A 21,930-nucleotide genomic window follows, 5' to 3' on the forward strand; every position below is an offset into this window, starting at 1 on the left:
AAGTCTTTTTTTAAAGATTTATTTATTTATTTTTGAGAGAGAGAGAGAGAGAGAGCATGAGTGAGGGGAGGGGCAGAGAGAGAGGGAGAGAATCTCAAGCAGGCTTCACCCCCAGCATGGAGGCTCCATCTCAGGACCCTGAGATCATGACCTGAGCCAAAACCAAGAGTCCAACGCTTACAGACTGAGCCACCCAGGGGTCACTAGGTATAAGTCTTAATAAAGTAAATAAATTAAATTGCAACATTGTAATTTTGAAGGCTATGTAAAACCATAGAAAAATATTTATTAATGACAAGTTATTTCATCTTTTTATTTTATTTTTTTAAAGATTTTATTCATTTGAGAGAGAGAGAATGAGAGAGAGAGAGAGAGAGAGAGAGAGAGAGCACATGAGCGGGGGGAGGGTCACAGGGAGAAGCACACTCACCACTGAGCAGGGAGTCCAATGCAGGACTCGATCCATGGACTCCAGGGTCATGACCTGAGCCGAAAGCAGTCGCTTAATCAACCCAGGCGCCCTATTTCATCTTTTCAAAAAAGATTTATTTATTTATTTTGGGGGGGAAGGGCAGAGAGAGAGGGAGAGAAAATCCCAAGCAGACTCTGTGCAGAGCGCAGAGCCCAACATGGGGCTCAATCCCACAACCCTGAGATCACGACCTGAGCCGAAACCAAGAGCCGGACACTTAACTGACTGGGCCAGCCAGGTGCCCCAAGTTATTTCATCTTGCTGCATTGCTCTGTGTTTAATTTTTTGTAACAAATTGGAATATAAATAACTACTCAAATAAATAATAAACTTCCAAGTCACAGTAGCAAAATAGGAAATATCACCACTATCCTGTTGCTACATTATAGAAATATGTACACATTTGGAAGGTAATATACACATACTCAATTCAGCAAATATTAATGGAAGGCCTAGTATGCATGACACACTCTGCTAGGGTGGGGAGGTGCTAAACTGTGAAGAAGGGTATTGGCTATTCACCAAAATCTGTCTCTCCCCTTTTTCTTTTTCTTTCTTTTTTTTTTTTTTTTTTACTGCTCCAGTCAATGAAAGGGATATTGAGGCCCCAGGCCCTTGGGGCTCGGGCAGGAAGCTGCCCTGTGGGCAAAGGAAGAGCCGGTGGAGGGGCCCTATTTGACCTTCTTTTTGGGGCGCAGGTTGTTGGTGTGGCCGCACTTCTTCTTGCGGCAGTTGACAGCACGGGGGTGCAGGCGAGCGTAACACTTGCGGCAGATCATCTTGTCACAGTTGTATTTCTGGGCCAGCTGGCGGAGGGAAGGCTCAATGATGCCACCCCGGAGGCGAAGCACCAAGTGCAGGGTGGACTCTTTCTGGATATTATAGTCTGACAGAGTACGGCCATCTTCCAGCTGTTTGCCCGCAAAAATCAGACGCTGCTGGTCAGGCGGGATGCCCTCCTTGTCTTGGATTTTGGCTTTGACATTCTCAATAGTGTCACTGGGTTCGACCTCGAGGGTGATGGTCTTGCCCGTCAGGGTCTTCACAAAGATCTGCCTCTCTGCGTCTGCTGGCGCGAATCCGCAAGCCTGCCGCCACCAAACCACTCGACCACCTCGTTGAAGAAAAAGAGGGCCTCTCCCCTTTTTCTTAAGCACAGAGCTAGACTCCTATTTAGTTAGGTAGCCGTGTCACTGAGTGCCACCAATGGAATGTGTGCCACTTCCAGGCCGAGCTCATAGTACCTTCCTGCTCTCATTCTCTGTACTCTTTCCGCCTTGCAGCAGGCGTGCCAGGGATAACCGTGGTGATTACAGAAGCCACAGTTTGAAGGTAGCAGAGCCTCTGTCAACCTGGTACCCTGAATGAGTGCATGGAGGGGCGACACTGAGAATCTGTTCACCCTCTTGGGACTGTGACATGAGCAAGAAATAAACTTCCATTGTGTTGAGCCATTACTTGTTTGGGTCTATTCATCACCGCAGGCTTGCCTGCCCTAGGTATGAATTTTGAAATAATTATTTAAATTTTTTATTTGAACTTATTATATACTATCAGTTAAAAAGGTTGAAATCCTATCATCAAATTTCCTTTCTTTCTTTCTTTCTTTCTTTCTTTCCTATTTGCTAAAACACTTAGGGCTTACCCAATAATAGTCTAATAAATAGACCATCTTTCCTTCTTACTGATAAAGGTGATTGAGAAGTAACAAAAAAAACCTGGTTAATTTTATCGTGTATTAATTGTAATTTCTTGAAGTTCAGAAGATATTTTTTAATGTTTAAATAATTCCAAATTATACTTCTCAATTGAGATTCCATGTTTTATTCTTCAGCCCAAAGCACTTTTTTCATCTCTGTACAAACCTTCAGAAGAAAAACATTGTCTTTCTTTCCACAAATTGTAATACTATAGTGGTGTCAACTGTGTTCATAATGTTTGCTTTTATTTTATTTTTTTAGGTTTATTTATTTAAGTGATCTCTACACCCAACGTGGGCCTCAAACTCATGACCCTGAGATCAAGAGTCACATGCTCTTCCAAGTAAGCCAGCTAGGTGCCCCAAAACATTTGCTTTTATTTATTTTTTTTAAGATTTATTTATTTATTTGGGGGGTGCAGATGGGGAGGCTGTGGGGGAAGGGCAGAGGGAGAGGGAGAGGGAAACTTTAGCAGACTCCACATTGAGAGCACAGCCCAATGTGGGGCTCTATCCCATGACCCTGAGATCAGACCTGAGGGAAAACCAAGAGTTGTTGGCGCTTAACCGATTGCATCACCTCGGTGCCCCTGCTTTTATTTTTATATAACATCTACAATAATCATTATGGGGAGGGAAATTAAATATGTCAGTTTAATTTCACAATCTGAAGTAAAAATAACTTGCTTAGAATATTACATACACAATTAGAACCTGAATGCTGACAGAGACATCTGCATATTGCCATCTAGGTATATTTAGCAGTGGGGTGGAAATCTTTAAAATAAGAAAGGAATTTCACAAATTGGAACAAATACTCAGCTCAAAGTAGCATGTGCATAATTCTATTCCTAGCACACGTTTAAAACATTGTTTCATCCATGTGTTTCAGACTTCCTTCACCTCTTTCATATTTCAGCCTGTCTTAGTGTGTATGGGTTAAGGTTTTCATCTATAAATAATCTTTTGTTCAAGTGAAAAGAATTTGTCCTATCTCAGCTACGAGATTCTGAATACCCCCTCACCACAAACTCCATCTTCAGGTCAGCAAGATGCCATCAGCCTTAACAATCATTTTCTATTTCTTTCTAAATATAAACACCCAGATTTGGTTCATAGAGCACCTCACCCACCAGTGGGTTACGGTATGTATTCCCAGATCTTTCAGACACCGGAAAGCCTCGGATCTCCTGTCTCATCCCCATAGAGGCAGGAATTGTGAAATGGAAAGCCAACCAGATGAAAAATCTGGTTGTGTAAATGTAATTCACTCTACAAGGAGGCCTGCCCTCTTTCAGTTAAAATTTTCACATATCCATCAACATCTGACAATATTAATTTTATTTGACTTTTAGTTTCTAGAAGCCATAAAATCACTTTGAACTCAGATCTCTAAATGGCAAATAAAAAATACAATGCTTAAAAGCCAGTAAATAGAAAGTTACCCTCAGGTATCATAATTAATAAGCCAGTGGGGTTAAAACTACCCTGGGGGGAAAAAAGCTACACTGCTTGTTGAGTACATGAGGAATGGGGGGAGGGTGCCCCCCACAATACATCTTCTCTAAAATATATGCCACTCAGATTACAAATTCAAGTAATAACCTATTCCACACAGGTAGATAATTTTTCTCACGGCTGTACTTCTCATTTGGTGTTTATGGGAAACACTTCAGAATGACTTAATATGATTTTAATGGCAGTAGTTAAAGAAGTTAGAGCTCTCAAAGAAAGGAACAAAGGTAAAAGTGTAAGGGGTACTGAGGCCAACCACAGGTATACACACCTGGGCCCTGGCCAGAGACAGAAGCCCTGCATCTTGGTATGTTGCCCTCATGTGTTGCCTTTCAAAGTGATGCAGGATATGATTTTCCCCATATATATTCAGAGCTATTTAAACAACTGCACATCTGGAACTCACAAGTAATTAAAGTAAGGAAAAGTTAAAATGCATTTACAAGAAGTACTCATTACAAATCGGAAGGAGTACTTAATGTGCTATAATGGTAACTACATTCCCCCAAGGGACTCCGCCCCCCAACACAAAGGATGCCACCACCCCCAAGCAAACTCACTGTCAAAAATACTTGCTTCAAGTATGCATTCATTTCTTAATTTATCCCAGCATTTATTCAGTAGATATAAACTGTGCTCTGGCTCTGTGTTGGGCTCTAGGCTAGGAACTGAGATTATTCCAGGAAACAAGACAGGACAAGTCTCCACCTTCATAGCGGGCCGCACTATGATTAGGTTTTGGACATCAGTGTAAATGCCTATCTTACACATTGTTTCAAAATGTCATAAAAATTTGGGCGCCTGCGTGGCTCTGTTGGTTAAGCGACTGCCTTCGGCTCAGGTCATGATCCCGGAGTCCCAGGATCAAGTCCCACATCGGGCTCCCTGCTCAGCAGGGAGTCTGCTTTTCCCTCTGACCCTCTCTCCTCTCGTGCTCTCTCTCACTCCCTCTCTCTCAAATAAATAAAAACTTTTTTAAAAAAGTCATAAAAATTTATAATACTTCTTCATTATAATTAGTTATCTCATTCATTTGGTCAACAAATATTTAGTGAGCACCTATTACGGATTTATTAGGGTATATTTTAGAAGAGTATACTTCAGTTAGCTCTTGTCTAAATTAGATAAGGTTTGGTCTGAGCCAAACTCTCAATTGTTGGCTGTTGCATCTGGATTACCCCCAAGGGGCTGTATCTTCCATGATAGTGCCTGACACATGCTGGATGCTTCAAAAATGTTTGCTGGATGAATTTTTAAAAATGAGTGAACACACATCAGGAATTACACATTCTGGACCCCACTTCTGAACCCCAAGTCACATTCACATTTTATCTTTTTATGCTTAACTAATTCACTGTTTCTTGTGAATGCAAGTGAAAGTAAAAGGTCTTCAGGGCCAGGTAGCCTATCTTTGATGTCCTCTTTTGTCCAAAAGTTTTGCAGAGTCCAGGCATACAGCAAGCACTCAGTAAAAATGCAAACATCTTCATGAATGGAAATGGTTCACCATTCTCACAGAAAGTCCCCGGCATTTTTAATATGGTGCCTTCTATGCTGTGGCCAGTCAAATATATATATAATCTCTCAATCATGCCACATTCATTTTTGCTCCCATACATTTGTTCCCATTATTCTCCCCCCAACCAGACTATCCTCCACATTCTTTTTTGCTGACTTAATCCTAACCGATTCTTAAAGCCTCAATCTCAGAAGCATTCCTTTATTTTCAGAAGTTTTCCCTGCGTTACACCACACACCCCACCTAGGACCAACTGTCTATACCACGTATCATTTATCTTGGGACATCTTTTGTATTGTTGCCTTATTTTGTGCTTAACTTTCTTTGCATGGATATCTCAAGATCAGGGTGCTGGGTACGCTGCTTGCCCCTCTAGAAACATCCTCTATCCTTTTCCACTCTCTTCTATAAACCAGGATGCTCACCTTTGTGGATTTTGTCAATGGGCTCTCTTATTCTCCGGTTTGGGGTGGAGTTTAATCAATGACAATCACCAGCAGGAAATCAGACGGTGGGAGGAGAGAGGTGGTATTTGTTGCCCACTTCCCTGCCTGGTGGGACACAGCGTACCTTCATTCCTCTCGTGAAGGCCACAGCACCTATCAGGTGGCTCTCTCTAACAGCTGTAGCCACAGCTATGGTCGGCCTTGGGTTCCAGTAACTGCTCTTTCTCTTTATCCCTCCAGGTTCAGGGTGGAGATGGCTCCCCAATATTCCTAGTCCCATGGCACTTCACCATCACTCATGGGTTCCCTTACCCCTGCCAACACTCTGTAAGCTGTCCCTTCATTAAACTCTCCTCAGTTACCATCTATTGCTTGCCAGGACCCTGACTGATAGGAGAGCACTGCAGCTTTTGCTTGTATGTATTCCCACAGGTTATACCCCAGTACGGCCCCCACAGCTTCCAGCTCACCGTGGGTACTTAGTAAGCACCTGCTGAAGGAGGAAATGAAACCAAGCATGAATTACCAGCCTTAAATTAAGGTTTTATATTTTGCAGAAGAAAAAACAACTCTAGAAACTATGGTTCTTCAATCAATAAGAAGATTCACCTTCAGCTAGTATTTATAAATAATTAAACACAGTGCTTACTATTTCTTTTGCTCTTATAGTGTCTTAGGCTTCCATTGAATCTGTATTTATAATATTAATCTGTATTAAATATAGTTTATATATTTAAGCCTATTTCTTCTTCTGGGGAAAAAATTAGTTGGGTTAGTTAAACTGAAATTTTTTCCTTCCTTTTCTCTTTTTCACTTTTTTTTTTAATTAGGAGTCCCTTACAGATGCCCCAGTCATACCAGACTCCACCCCTCTCTACTCCCAGGCCCTTTTCTGAACATTTTTGAACACCTCAGTCTGAGTGGTAAAAATTGAATAAGTCTGATAAACAGACAAGCTGTCAATCTCTTCAGAAAGTCCCTGTGTTTTCACCAGCTTACCTACTCCCTGTTCTACTGAATGTCCAAGGTGCCACATGACATATGCCTATAGTACATGGGTGAGACAAGAAGTGTGTTCGATCTTTGAAGCAGAGATGAGAAGATAAGTGTCCACATACAACCTCAAGAACAGGTTAGAGAAGACTTCCTGAGCCCTGATCTTTCTAAAGGGCAAAGACTGGTACCTCACTCAAGTTAACTCAGAGAGATGCAGGCAGTCTTCCTTCCTCGATGGTCTTCCTTAATAAACACTTAGGTTGTGTTCTTCTGCGTTGTCTTTTAGACTCGGAAGGTGGCCTAGGACCATGAAACATATGCTCCTTGGACCATGCGTGTTTGAGCAGCACCAATATCTGATTAGCTTCCTGTTAGCATAACTATCATGGTTCACCAATGTCGCAATTCGTGCATTTCTAGCTAATACAGCCCTTGAAGAACTACCACTTGGTAGTTTGCTAGGTCAGTGAGTAGCAATGTAGGTTGATTGTGGTGTGTATGGCAGGGGCCTACTGTTCAAAACCTTAACAGTAATGTAGCCAGATTGAGAGTTATAACCATCAACTTCGAGGGATTTTTTTTAAAAGGCAAAATCATGTCAGCCAAATGATTTATCATTTCAGTCACTGTAGAATCAACCTAATGGTGGAGATTTTGGGATCTGTGGTTTCCATACCTAAAAATTCAGGGAGAAAGAAAAAAGAAATCACAGACTAACTCCAAATAATTTATTTTATGAGAAGAAATAATTCATGATTAGTGACAAAGAACTACATACTGACTCTTTTCTGATAATGTATCCAATATCATTTCTACTTTTTCCCAGGATGAAATTGTGGGGTGAAGCTGGATGGGTTTTCGAAAGGTAAATATAACAATCACTATAAAATGTAGAAGGGTTAATCCTCTCTAGCTTCTGGCCTTTATTGCATTTTGAGTGTATTTAGAGTTCAGATAGTACTAGCCTACCCAGCCTCTGGAGATAATAAGTAAATAATCAAATGACCCAAATATGATTCACCCCAGAAATAAGGGGGTGGGAAGTGGTAAGCAGTAAGAAGCAGTGGCATGGGTGGTACAGAGTTTGAGCTTTAACATCATGGCTTTCTTCACGGGTAGAGATGCCAACATTTCCCCCTGCAAGATGCTCGTTTCTTCCTTACACATATACAAATGACAACCACCTATAATCTCTACGGTCACTCTTCAGATTAAAAAAAAAAAATCGGAAACCATTTCTTCACGACAAGCAAAATGGTTTTAAAAGATTAGCAAAATAGATAAACACTTTACAATCCAGGCAACCAGAAACAGCTCAGGTTAGCATCAGAAATGGGGAAGTATCAGGACAATTTTGCAGCATTGAAGGAAGTCTTTGAGTTGAATAATTGAATTAGAGACAGCTAGCGTGCTTTATGTAAGTGATACTTCGTGTACCTTACTAGTTGGAGTGCTTTAGTAGGCATTTACCAGCATAGAAAGAAAATGGAACACAATGGATGTCATGTAATTGTTAAAAAGCCACTGGATGCTGTTAACAATGAAGATTATTGGCTAAGACCACATCTATTGTGTAAGGTAAAATAGCTTGTTGGATTAAAAAATTGTTCAAAACCTGCAAAAGGTAGTGAATATTAATGGTAATTTTTTTTTTAAACTGAAGAGAGGTTATCAGTAGGGTGAAATAATAGCTTGGAAAGGAAATGACAAATGGGAAGAACACAGACAATCCAACCTCATTACATCTGACTATTGTGGTATCTTCTCTGACACCACGTACTAAATTTCCAGGTATTTTTAACGCTATTAGGTTTACTGTCTCATAATAACCTTCTTTTCTGAAGAAGAGATGGAAAGAATGGGGCATGTTTAACAGAATTCTATTCAGTGTGTTGACTGTTACTAGTGGAGTACAAATCCTTGACTTTTGCAACTTAGCTATCTTTTTTAAAAAACTACAAACACATATTTTCATCAGTTTGTAAAAACAACATACCCCAAAATCAATGCTATCTTTATCTATATTATTACTTCTCTATGTGTATAGAAACTGGGGTCAACGAATTATTATCATGCAGTACATCTACAACAGGCAAATTTGTCACTGCTAAAAGATCTGACTCCTCATGCCCTATCAAAAACACTCTGGGGTTGCCTGTCTGGCTCAGTCTGTAGAGCGCGCAATTCTTGATCTCGGGGACATGAGTTCGAGCCCTGTGTGTGGAGTTTACTAAGAATAAAAATAAAATAAAAGACTCTGCATGAGTATTAATTCCTCTTAGGAAATTTATACAAGTCAGAATGGCCAAAACTGCTTGCTGTATCCAGTTAAATGATAAAAATATGGGTAGAGGCTTCAAATCCATTTCTTTCATCTTGAGGATAGTATTTTTAGGATATATAAATCTGGTATGGTAAGGAGTTTGTTTTGTTTTGATGGATTATGGTAGAAGTCATATTTTCTGCAATCTGTCCTAAGCAACTTTTACAGAAAGAATAAATGAAAATATAATCAAGATATATTCTACACTAGGCAAATGGGTAAAAATGTTCTAAGTTATAATTTGATTGTAAGTTCATATCATAGTTTAAATTAATTTAAAAAATTAAAAACCTTGTGAAACACTATTAAGTCTTCAAACTTATGGAATATTGGTATCCACACTGACATGTATTATTGTCTGTTAATGATGATAGCCATTGTGATAACAAGGAATTGTATAAAATTAATTTGTACACAATGGGTCCAATTCAGCAACTCGGATTTTTTAAGAGTATCTTGAGTAAAGCACTTTCTTGTGGACAAACACTTATTCCTTTACACTTTTTCCCCAGTAACTATATTTTACCATGTGTTTTGCTGGATATAAGTTCATGGAGCAATAACATTAGACAATGGATGCCAGTGGCGAAATTATTAAAAGATGTCTGATGTTAAAAGAGTTCAGGGTATCCCAATTGTGATGGTGGTTACATGAATCTATATATATGTTTAAAAATTTACAGAACTGTACACCAAAAAAGGTCAGTTTTACTGTATGATAATTCAAACAATGAAAGTAATTTTTTAAATATTATAATAATTTTAAATTTTAAAATAATTTTATAAACCATATAACAAATGGTTTACTTTTTTTTAATGTTTGTGCTGATCTCTGAAGGATAAAATATAACCTATGGCAAGTGATAAAGGTTTGTAAATAAATAGTAAATAGTGCTAAGACTATAAGGAACAAGGGGAAATTTTTTTTAATTAAGTACTTCTTTTTAGTAATCTCTACACTCAACATGGGGCTTGAACTCACAACCCTGAGATCAAGAGTGGCATGTTCTTCTGACTGAGCTGGCCAGGTGCTTCACAAGGAAAAACGTTTTAGAGTACATACCAGGGGCGCCTGGGTGGCTCAGTCGTTAAGCATCTGCCTTCGGTTCAGGTCACGATCCCAGGATCCTGGGATGGCGCGGGCGCCCCGCATCGGGCTCCCCACTCAGCGGGGAACCTGTTTCTCCCTCTCCCACTCCCCCTGCTTATGTTCCCTCTCTCACTGTGTCTCTCTGTCAAATAAATAAATAAAATCTTTAAAAATATAAAAAATAAAAATAAAATACATACCAAAAAATATGAAAGAACTATGAAATCTTGGCCTATGAGCTTTCTTTTTTTTTTTTTTTAAGATTTTCCTTATTTGTTTGACAGAGAGAGAGAGTACAAGGAGGGGGAGCAGCAGTGGGAGGGGGAGATGCAGGCTCCCCACTGAGCAGGGAGCCCAAGGCAGGGCTGGATCCCAGAACCCTGGGATCATGACCTGAGCCGAAGGAAGACGCCCAACCGACTAAGCCAGCCAGGCACCCCAAATATGAGCTTTCTTAAGAGAGAATTTCAGGGCATAAACTTCTCATAGCCTCAAAACACAAGAAGACCCTCCTAGGATTTACTAGTTGGGAGTAAATATTTCTCTTAGCTTTTAATAAAAATAATTCAAAAATTATGTTTGCATCAAAGAGTAAGAACTGGAAAGAAACTTAAGGAATCATTTGATTATCCTCAGGCAGATATAAATAAAATATTATACCAAAGCTTTTTTTTTTTTTTTAAGTAAGATCCACACCCACTGTGGAGCCCAACTTGGGGCTTGAACTCACCCCCCTGAGATCAAGACCTGAGCTGAGATCAAGAGTCAGACGCTTAACCAACTGAGCTGCCCACACACCCTTAACCAAAGCTTTCAAATCTCTTCTTAGAGATCTCCAAACACAGAAATTCCACTATGGCTACCAGTAAATATATTCCTGTGTTTTAGTACTGGACTGAATTAAGTTGGGGATGTCAATCTGTGTGTTTGGCTGACATAGCTCCAATGTTATATTTTTTCATCATCTCTGATCTCAGAAAGAAGGCATGGAGAGCATCCTTCAAAATTCCTCCTCCCATCTCTATAGATGCTTTTCATGATATTAATTGGTCATCACTTTAGCCATTCTTCCTCAGGTTCAATAAACTTACCCTTTAACTATGTGCTATGCTCGTAGAAATGTCCATAAGACACTTCTGTCATAATCACTTGGGGTTCTACACATCCTGTGTATTTTTAAAAACAGTGACTAAAGTAGGCCCTGTACTCTTAATACTCAGCCCTAGTCCTGAGGGTTGAGGCTTCCTCGGCCATGCATGCTCTGTTCCATTTTTTTTCTTTTTTCTTTTTTCTTTTTTATAACAGTCTCGAAAGAAGGTAGGTATTGTGTATACAAACCACATACAAATGGGCATCATGTAAGTGCAAAACCCTAATAGAGAGGCACCTGGTTCTTTAGTTTGCTGTTTAGTTAATGATGAAAGTGCAGGCAAGAATATGACAAAGTAGCCTTAAGTCAAGGACATGTAAGTGATAGAGAAGGAAACCTCCTCTAGGTGGGGCCCGGAGGAGTTACCATTCTCTTCCTATCAACATTGGGGTGGATGTATAGGCCCCTTTCTCTATAGCAGCAGAATAAAATAAAATGAATTTTATAATTAACAACCATAAAAATTTTAAGACAGAATTAAATGATCAGCCCATTCTGGCATTTGCACATATAAATAGGAACAGAAATAATTAGAGGTGTAGAAATAAAGTTTACAAAGACATTCCACATTGGATTTCAAATTTCAAGTTTGAGACACCCAGAGACTGGAATTTCTCTGTAATTCATAGAAATGGCTAGGCTGGCATGGGCCAACTTTAGATGTGGCCAGGACAGGACCTAGAGGAGGCCCAGCAGATAACTATTATCACCGAATGAGAAAGAAGACCCCAAAGGGAACCAGAACAAGTCATTCTACAGTCTTACTGGCAGAAGGGTTCAGCCATTCTTTTTTTTTTTAAGATTTTATTAATTTATTTGACAGAGAGAGAGAGAGAGCACAAGGAGTGGGAGTGGAAGGCAGAGGGAGAAAGAGAAGCAGGCTCCCCGCTGAGCCAGAGCCCGATGCGGGGCTCAATCCCAGGACTCTACGATCATGACCTGAGCCAAAGTCAAACACTTTAACGGACTGAGCCACCCAGGCACCCTGGGTTCACCCATTCTTTATTGTGTTAAGGATTCATACTTCAGTTGTATGTTTATATTATTTTTTACTAACTGAAATATTATTCATTCCACAGCATGTTTTATTTCTCCTCAAACAACTCTTTTGCAACCTTTAGAAAGCCCTATATTATGTTCCTTTTCATGTGCCTGAATTTGGTGGACACAAGAGGGTGGACTTCTAAATCCTGTTGCTCAGAATATGTAAAAAAATAAATAAATAAACACACCCCCGACAGGTTTATTACTGTTGAATGCACCACCACCTGTCACGCAGGAACAGGAATGAGATCTACTTTGCAAAGAAGTAGTTCTGCTCTACAAACTATTCATTGAAACTCTTGTATTGGGGGGGCTCCCTAAAATTGCCATTTTCAACTGCGTAAGACAACACTGGTGGTGGCTAGAGGCCTAGTCCCTATTTTAAAATCCTAGAAAAGGTAAACCCTGTAAATTATGGGCCATTTGCACTCTCCCCTCTGCTTCCCTGACTGGAAGTAATTGGGTCCAAGGAGAAAACCAAACATTAATGGCTTAAATCAAGCAGAAGCCTTGCTAAGGATATAACTGCCTAAATGATAATATAAACTCACTGTTGTTCAGTTTGTTATTTAAAGGCTGTGCTTTATTCTGTTAACTTCGATTTGTCCTTTCTGCTTCTATTGTTTTTCTGTCCTGGACTAGCCACATCCGCATTCTGGAAATCCTCCCCACACCGCTGTCTGGGTTTCATTCCCTGACAAGGACTCTGTGCCTGTCTCCCTGCCAGGACCCGTAACACCCATTTGTAACTATCATCTTAGTCTTGTCCAGTGGTGATATCTTCACCCACAGATTTAACTGAGACAAAAGTATTACCTTCTGAACAATAGTTCAAAGTTGAAAAACAACTTGAGCATAAACATGTGAGTTAAGAAAAAATTATTAGGGGGACGCCTGGGTGGCTCAGTTGGTTAAGCGACTGCCTTCAGCTCAGGTCATGATCCTGGAGTCCCGGGATTGAGTCCCACATCGGGCTCTCTGCTCAGCGGGGAGTCTGCTTCTGCCTCTGACCCTCCCCCCTCTCGTGTGCTCGCTTTCTCATTCTCTCTCGGATAAATAAATAAAATCTTTAAAAAAAATTATTAGAAGACAGGCCATACATCAGGTTAGATAAAAACAAATAAGGCAGGTTGCTAGTGTTGTCCAAGCAAGGTTTTCTATGGAGAGATGCCTTCTATTTAGTAAAACTGGACAAATTACTTAAAAAAACAAACAAACAAAAAAACCTTAAATTCACACTTAAAAGCAGGGGGATGAACTAGTATTGAGAACAATTAGGAAAATGACCAAAAATAGCACTTTTCATCTGCTGCACAGGGGAGTTAATATCATGAAAATTTAACCTAATGAAATATTTGTCAAACAGTACTTTTTGCCATAGTGAGAAATCAATGCTCCCGTGCGTAAGTTTGAGTTTATAGAAACTAAAAACTTAAGGTGGTAGAATTAAGGATTCTTTTCATTTTCCTCATTATAGTTCTATGTATTTTCTAAATTTTTATGAAAGAATTTTTAGAAAGAGAAAAAAAGGTTAAAAACTAAAAACTCTTTAATATAGTTCTTCCTGCTGAATTAGTATCCTGTTTATGAAACAGAGCACAATAAACTCAAAGTTGCTAATTGACTTCATCAAGATGTGGCTATCTATGTGCTTAAATAATAACTGAAGTGACTGTGAGAAGTGTATTTTATAGAAAGTAAGAATAATATTATGCCTGTATGCCTTGTCTATATGATCCCAAACCTGAAGATATTTGAACATGTTTGAGTGACGATGTTATTGTTATTGTTGTTGTTGTTTACTTTTCATCTGGATTAATGATACTGTAGTTAAGTCCCAGTGCCCTAATGGATAAGACACTGCCCTCCTAATCAAGGGATTGTGGGTTCGAGTCCCATCTGGGGTGAAATGGTAGTGCTTTTTCATATCACCTATCAGGTAAAAATAAATACCGTCTGGATTTGTGATACTCTATAGCTCTCTATATTTTTGTAATCATCAAAAATGTTTAAATGTCAACATTATTACACATGTTATCTATTTCTCTACATCAGCATTTCTCAACCTTGGTACCTCTTGACATTTTAGGCTAGATAGTCTGCTGTGGGAGTGGGGAGGGCTGTTCTCTGCCTTGCAGGATGTTTAGCAGCATTTCTGTTTTTTTCCTGCTGAATGAATACCCTGTTCATGGAACACAGCATAATAACTCAAAGTTGCTAATTGATTTTATCAAGATGTGGCTAGCGATGTGTTTAAATAGTAACTGAAGTGAGGATGAGAAGTATATTTTAGAGAAAGTTAAGAGTAATGTTATCTCTACCCACTGGATAACAGTTGTGACAACCAAAAATGTCTCCAGACATTGCCAAATGTCCCCTGGGGGCAGAAACCGTCCCTGGTTAAGACCCACTGCTCTATAGTAACTTATTCCTATCCAAATATTTTGATTATCTCTTTAACCATTACCTATTACCATGGCCGCATTAATCATGCCATGATTCACATTGATCACAATGATTAAAGAAATTACAGATTTACTCTGGCACTCCAGCACTTACGATCAGGCTATTAGACAAAGCCTGGTAATATTAAAGGAAAAAAATTCCTATAATTACAAAAATAAGAGATTACACAAAAAGAGCAAAGATTTTGGTTGTACACTGGAATCCAATTACATTCATTTGTTGAAGTGGTCTGAATGACTCAAAAGACATACAGCAGCTACTATTCATTCAGCTGCAACACAGCACAAAATATCGACACATATTTTGAAAAGGAGAGATGTTGGTTCATGTGACAATACCGCTGATATTCAAGAAGAGATGTTAGTGACTCATCAGACACTCGGGCATGATTTTTTCCCTTAAATGTCACCTATCATTTTGTTATGGCCTTTTTTACTTAAACGCATGTTCACTGGCACCCACAATCAAAATTCTGTTGCAAAACTAATACTAAAATTGAATATCTAACTTTTATTTCATGCAAGTAAATATTATAAGTGATCGTAGTTAATAACATAAATAATAAATATTCTCTGTATCACCATTCATCTAGATTGTGGTGATTTTTATTTCATCACTGTGAATAGTAGCTGGTCTTTTGTCTTTTCTAAATATCCCAATCCTCAAGGGATAATTAAATATGACCCATAAGCAAAATAAAGTTTAAGAGGTTTTTTTTCAAATACACAGCCTCCATTTGTACTATTGTCCTCCGATTTTCTTTCTACATTAAAAAAAATAACATGTGAATTTTAAAACTTACTTAATTTAAAATGACTCTTTTTAAAAAGAAAACACTGTAGTGGGATGCCGGGATTGCATTCATCCCAGCATGCCCCACCACTGTTCTTTGGACGGCAATCACAGGACCCAGACATCAAGCTGTGGAGGAGATTCTTCCAAGCAACAGCATCTGGCTCTTTGGCAAACTGAACAGGCAGTTGCCCTGGTGGCTTTGGAGTTGCCTCTGGGTCTGTCACAGGGTAAGGCTGTGGATGGAGCGTCTGGATTCTCATCTCCTTTCATTTCGCCATCTTTCTCATATACCTTTTCGGCATCAGGAGACCCACTGTCTTCCGGAAAGGTAAATACTGCCCTCCTTAAGCCTCATGAATGTCTACATAAACCCTGTTGTACTTCAGTAAGGGTTCTTTTCCACTGCCCACATCCTTTACAAAAGTGTAAAAATGGGCGAGCATTCTGGCAGCAGCAACACTAGCGTTCTATTTCATACCCCACCTGCAGAGAGAATCAGAAATTAAATGTTCTATTTTCAGTCCTGGATATTTTAAGCCTGTATTTTCACCTTTATTCGCAATGGATCTCTTTGCCAGTTAAATTTAATAAAGTCACATTTATAATATGAATAGCTACCTAATCTCATGGAAACTTTTTTTTCCCTTCATTCTCAAGATCACACAATCTAAGCTGGTAAGGTGTTATAAAAACTAGAGGGGCTTAGTGTGAAGAATTTATGGCACTTTAAAATCATAAGTGCAGTCCCCGGAACAAACAAACACCTTGAGCACTAGAATCGGCTGCTCCAGAACAAAGGGGCTCTCATATCGTCTTAGCTGCAAAGGAAATTAAAAAGACCAAATTTGGAAAGTAAAGAATGTTTGGATGTTTTTAGGATTAAAAAAAAAAACACCAAAAACCCAATAATAACCTTCTGAATAATTTGTACCAAAGGCATTAATCAATATGGCCTCTCTACAGACCGCAGGCTATGCATGGGTGCCATGACCCACAAATCATACTCAAAAGATAAAACAACTACTGGCAAAGAGAGGACTCAAAGACGAGCGGGCCCAAACAGACATAGCAGTAAGATTGCTTTATAAGACATAGCACCTAATTCCTCCTGTTACAGTTCACCAGCAAAAAAGGGGCTTTCGACACTGGCCAGCTCTATGGAGACCGAGTTCTAATCTACCATTTGCTTACCACATTCAATTAACTCCATCCAGGATCTATGGGAGAATTCATGGTAATGATTCTCTTAAGAATGGGAAGCAAATTTAAAAAGAGGAGGAGAGAATCGTTATAGAAAAACTCTATTTTCGTGGAAGTCGTTGCTTTGTAAATCCTAAATTCAGAAAGAAATAAAACCCGTCAATTTCGAGGACTGGCTAGTAGTGGAAGCTAAAAAGGTCAAAAACAAACAAATAAGCGGCAGTAACTATTTCTAGACCAGAAAAGGGGATTTAAAAAGTAAGTAGTATTAGACTTATAAATACTTCATTTTGCATCCTCTTTCTTTTTAACTAATTTTTTTTTTTAATTTTAAGTTAACTCTACACCATAGATGGAGCTGGAACTCACCCCCAAGATCAAGAGTTGCACACTCTATCGACTGAGCCAGCCAGGCGCCCCACTGTTTGCATTCTCTTAAAAATAAGGATGTAATGATGCTATACACATATATAGTCTCTACATCTTTTAGATACTGGCTAAAAGAAAATTAAATATCAAGTTTTTATTTCTTTCAAAAAATTATCTTCTACTGGAATGCACATAATTTATCTAAACACATAATAAATTCTACACTCACTTGCCTTCTGATTTTATTTTTCAGAAACAAATTAAATTTGAACAGTAAGAGTCATCTACTTTTGTCTGTTAATGCAAACAACTCTTATAGTTTTCTCAAGGAACATTGTTGTGGATAATCAACAAGTTCTTACAACTCTGAGCAACTGACAAATCTCTCCAGGTTTAATTTTTGTCCCCAGTAATCTATATTCTGGAAAGCAGAAAAATCAAGAAGACTTCTCCCCTCAGATTTGCGATGGGGCATTTTCCAGAAAAGAGTAGATAATGTAAAATTTTAGATCAAATGCTTATTATATAACTATCTGCCTCTGCTTTAAATGAGAAAAAAAACAAAACAGAACAAAAAACTTAACTCCTGGTCCTGAGCATGAATCTCCAGATATAATCAATCAACTGCATAATACATAGTAGGATCCCTAATATGTTTGCTGAATGAGGAAATGAATGAATGAATGTGAGTTCATGTTACAATCAACTTTTTAAAAAAATACATGTACTCTGGAGACTTCTTAGATTGAAAATCACACATCTTTAGAGAAATCAGAGACTCCAGTGAAAAATTTTACACATGAAAAAGAAATAGATTTATCTATCCTGCCAAGTATGAATAAATTGGTTAATCAACCAAATTGGTCCAAATGTGCAATCAGATTTAAGATGCTATACCAGTCCCCCCCTTAACTGCAGGGGATATTTTCCAAGACCTCCAGTGGACGCCTGAAACCGCAGATAGTACTGAGCCCTACGTATACAATGTTTTTTCCTATATCTACATACCTATGATAAAGTTTAATTCATAAATTAGGCACAGTAAGAGATCAACAATAACTAATAATGAAAGAAAAATGATGACAATATACTGTAATAAAAATATGTGAATGTTGTTTCGCTCAAAATATCTTACTGTACCATATTCACTCTTCCTCTTCTTGTGATGATGGAAGGTGATAAATGCCTTGGAACTGAGATGAAGTGAGGTGAATGATGTAAGCACTGTGACGTAGCTTTAGGCTACTATTGACTCTCTGATGATGGGCCAGACGGAAGATGAATCTGCTTCCACACCGCAGTTGACTTTGGGTAACTGAAACTGCATAAAGTGACACCACAGATAATGGGTACTATTGTATGGTCTAGTGTGAAATTGTTTCGCTTTTACTGGAATGTTTTCATTGGGATTCTAGAGTTGACTGAGGTTGTACCTACCCAATGTCAACTATCAGGACATTTAAAAATATTTTTTTAAAGGTTTTATTTATTTGACAGAGAGAGATACAGTGAGAGAGGGAACACAAGCAGGGGGAGTGGGAGAGGGAGAAGCAGGCCTCCTGTGGCGTGGGGAACCCGATGCGGGGCTCAATTCCAGGACCCCGAGATCATGACCAAGCTGAAGGCAGACGCCCAATGATTGAGCCACCCAGGCACCCCTCTTTTCTTTCTTTTTTTTTTTTTTTGACACAGAGAGAGAGACAACGAAAGAGGGAACACAAGCAGGGGGAGTGGGAGAGGGAGAAGCAGGCTTCCCACTGAGCAGGGAGCCTGATGCGGGGCTCGATCCCAGGACCCTGGGATCATGACCTGAGCCGAAGGCAGACACTTAACGACTGAGCCATCCAGGTGCCCCTAAAAGTATTTCTTAAGGATAATGGAATTTTTTCATTTCCTTCCAAGTGTTTTATCACAGACACAGGTTTTCCTTGGTGAATATCTAGTATCTACAGAATGTTTCTGTTAGAAAAAGTAACAAGGCCTTTGATGCTTGTTTTTTCCTGAAACAGTAGGAAAAGGTCAGGATAAACTTAGGGCCATGATTCTATTGATACTCAATATCTATAAACTCTGCCTGTTTCTTCTGTTTCTTTGACATATTTTGTGCACTAATTACAAGAGGGCACAACCAGAAAGAAACTGCTTTTCCAAAAGTAACCTAGAACATGCCATCTACTTTGGGTGTGGTATGTGTGTCCCTTAAGAGGTGACTCTGTCATATTCAGGAGCTAAGTATTGGAAGCAGTTATATCTTTCACTTTTTGCTTGTTCATTAGTTGAATAAGCTGCCAGAAAACTGCCATTTAGGCTAAGAGCTACTGTCTGTTGCTGAACTAGCTTAAATGGTTTTCAATAAATGATTACGAATGTCATTATTGAGTGGCTATCCAAAGTCACATACATGCTAATAAAGATGCCTCCAGCATCCACAGGTCAAGTGCCAAGAAACAGATCCACAAATACAAGTTAGTCTATTTGTTGCTCTTATGTTCTTGGGCAAGTATGACATCTCAGGTTCACGCTATCCCAAGAAGAAAACCACTTCTAGGTCTAGGAGACCTAGTCTCTCCCTTGATACTCAGCTGACACACATAGCCTCACCACCAAGAGAAACCAAGATTTGCTTGATAAATAGTAATTGGACTACTTCAACTTTTGCAATATGAAAACGGCCGTTGAAAGGAACAGGAAAAGCTCTAGATACATCACAGCGAATCAAGTGGGGAAATAGGAGAAAGTTCCTAGACCATGCCAAGTAGCCAATAGCTGGCTTTTACCAAAGGGAGGTTTCAATGCTCTAGAGATCCACCTGTCCTGAGGGAGGGAGAGGAGGAGCCTGGTGCTTCAGGGAAAACTCCAGGTCAGCTTGTCTTCAGAAGTTTTGAGAGGCTCCCTAACCCGTGGGCAGAATCACAAAAAAATGGCAAGTCTGCAGGAAGTCTGTAGATGAAAAGAGGGAAACAAGAGAGAAAGTGGGGTAGGACAAGGCTGGCCCAAGGACACTGAGGGCTGCAGAAGGAAGTGTGCATTTGTGGAAGGAACTTTCCTGTGAGGCTACCCCTCAAGGGAAAGCGATGTATTCAGTTGGGCCTTGGAGAATGGGGTCCTTCACTCTTCCTCCGCAGGATGCGTTTGTGTGTCGTTCTCGCCCAGCAGTATCTCTCTCCCTGGCGTTGCGCATGGCTGGCCAATGCGAGAAGCCTCCAGAATTCCCCGAAGGAGCGCGCCCCCCACCAACCCTTTGGAGAAGGGAGGTGACCGCCTGGTGTGAAAGCGCCTGTTAGCCTGCAGCCGTGCCCTGGCTCACATTGGGGGAAGGGAGTGATACCGATGGAGGGGCACTCCCTCCCCCCGCTGCTCCTAGCTTGCGTTGGGAAGCTGCGCTGGGGAAGGACCAGGGGCAGAGCGGGTTCCGAGGGCTGTAGGACGTCAAGCTGCAGGCGCCTAGCCCTTCTCGGGCGCCAAAGCACCTCGTACTCCTAAAGATCCAAACTGAGATATGCCCCATCTTCAACCTGTACCTGCCCCCCGGGCCTGGCGACCGCAGGGCCGACCGAGGCCAGATCGCACCCTCGAGTCCTCGAGCCGCGGGAGCGCCGGGCCACGCCTGGCACAAGGCGCCGGCGCGCCTCCCGCCCCAAGGCTTGGGAACCCGGGGTCTCCCCTTCCCGCGCTGGCTCCGGCAGCTCGCCCGCCCGGGTTCAAGGCGGCCGGGTCGAGGCCTGACTTCGCCGCGCCTCGCCGAGAAAAGAAAAAGCCGAGAGGGGGCTGCCTCCTCCTCCCCATCTCCTAGCCTGGAGTCCGGGCGTGCTCGAATCTAGGGAAGGTCGGGATCCCCCCCTTCAGCACACACGCACGCGCGAACACACACACACACACACACACACACACACACACACACACACACCGAGACACAGGAGCGCGCGCACACGCATACACGCACGCTTTGCTCTCCGGGCGGGAGTTGCAGAGGGGGCGTTTTGTAAAACTTGGTGGATTCGCCGGATGACCATGTGCGCCCAGACGTCCCCACCACACTCTCTCAATTTTAAGTTATTTTTCCCCCCTACGACCTTTCCGTAAGTGAATCAAAGCAGAAGCTAGACTCCGAGGCAGCCCAGTCCCTTTTGGTAAACTTCTTCCATGTACCAGGTAGCCCTGGGTCTCCACACCCTCCAGCGCGTGGGCGCCGCGGCTGCCCTTGCCAGGCTCCGCGCACAGGCGGGAGGGCGCGAGGTGTGCGCGGAGATACCCGCAGCCAGGGCGACTCCGGCCGGCCGCCGTTGCCCGGGACTGCTCAACCCGCGGGAAGGGGCGCCTGGCCCCGCGCCTCATTTGCCCGGCACTAGCCCGCCTGATCACAGCCGGCCCAGGCGCTTGCTTAAGAAACCCAAATTAAGCAGTGGGTGAATTGGGAAGGAGGGAGCCGGGGGAGTTTGCACCATGTATCTCAGGTATGAGCACTTCTCACTGACATTGATGCAACTGCATTAGAGTTAATGGCAACAGCCTGCTTCTCATTATTAATTGTCTTTGTGTTTGGATAAAGTATGTAATCTTCTTCTCAACCACACCATTAAAATAGGTTGCCTTTTCAATTAAGAACTGTCGTGAGCACAGCAGTCAATTTTCCTAATGAAGATGCATTATATTTTCACATTTTTTTAAATAATGGAGAATCCCAGGTTTTCATTAGACGCGATTACAGAGAAATACAAGAGAGTTTCTCTAAAATTTATGTGCTCATGTAGTGCATTAAACGCTGCTTTTAAATAAATTGAAATTTCTGCAGATAAAAGAGAAGAATGTGTATCAAATATGTTCAAATCGCTTCATTCAGATTTTA

The 21,930-nt window shown here is 40.7% G+C and overlaps 1 protein-coding gene across 1 annotated transcript; it reads right to left on the reverse strand.

Annotated features, from left to right (window-relative positions):
- Positions 1-1,124: 1,124 nt before the first annotated feature.
- On the reverse strand, positions 1,125-20,870 carry LOC113909325 (ubiquitin-60S ribosomal protein L40-like). The gene is made up of 2 exons (XM_035728055.1): positions 20,606-20,870; positions 1,125-1,586 (listed from the first exon to the last, which is right to left on the reverse strand). Exons 1-2 carry the CDS (start codon positions 20,868-20,870, stop codon positions 1,144-1,146), a joined length of 708 nt encoding a protein of 235 aa, XP_035583948.1. The 3' UTR covers positions 1,125-1,143.
- Between the last annotated feature and the right edge of the window lie 1,060 nt (positions 20,871-21,930).

Source organism: Zalophus californianus, chromosome 6, assembly GCF_009762305.2.
Source record: "Zalophus californianus isolate mZalCal1 chromosome 6, mZalCal1.pri.v2, whole genome shotgun sequence".
Lineage (NCBI taxonomy): Eukaryota > Metazoa > Chordata > Mammalia > Carnivora > Otariidae > Zalophus > Zalophus californianus.

Coding starts and splice junctions, on each gene's coding strand:
- LOC113909325 (XM_035728055.1), bottom strand. CDS start 20,870: ATGGGGAGGAGGAGGCAGCCCCCTCTCGGCTTTTTCTTTTCTCGGCGA. Junction 1,587..20,605: donor TCGCCAGGCCCGGGGGGCAG/GTACAGGTTGAA, acceptor TTCTTCAACGAG/GTGGTCGAGTGGTTTGGTGG.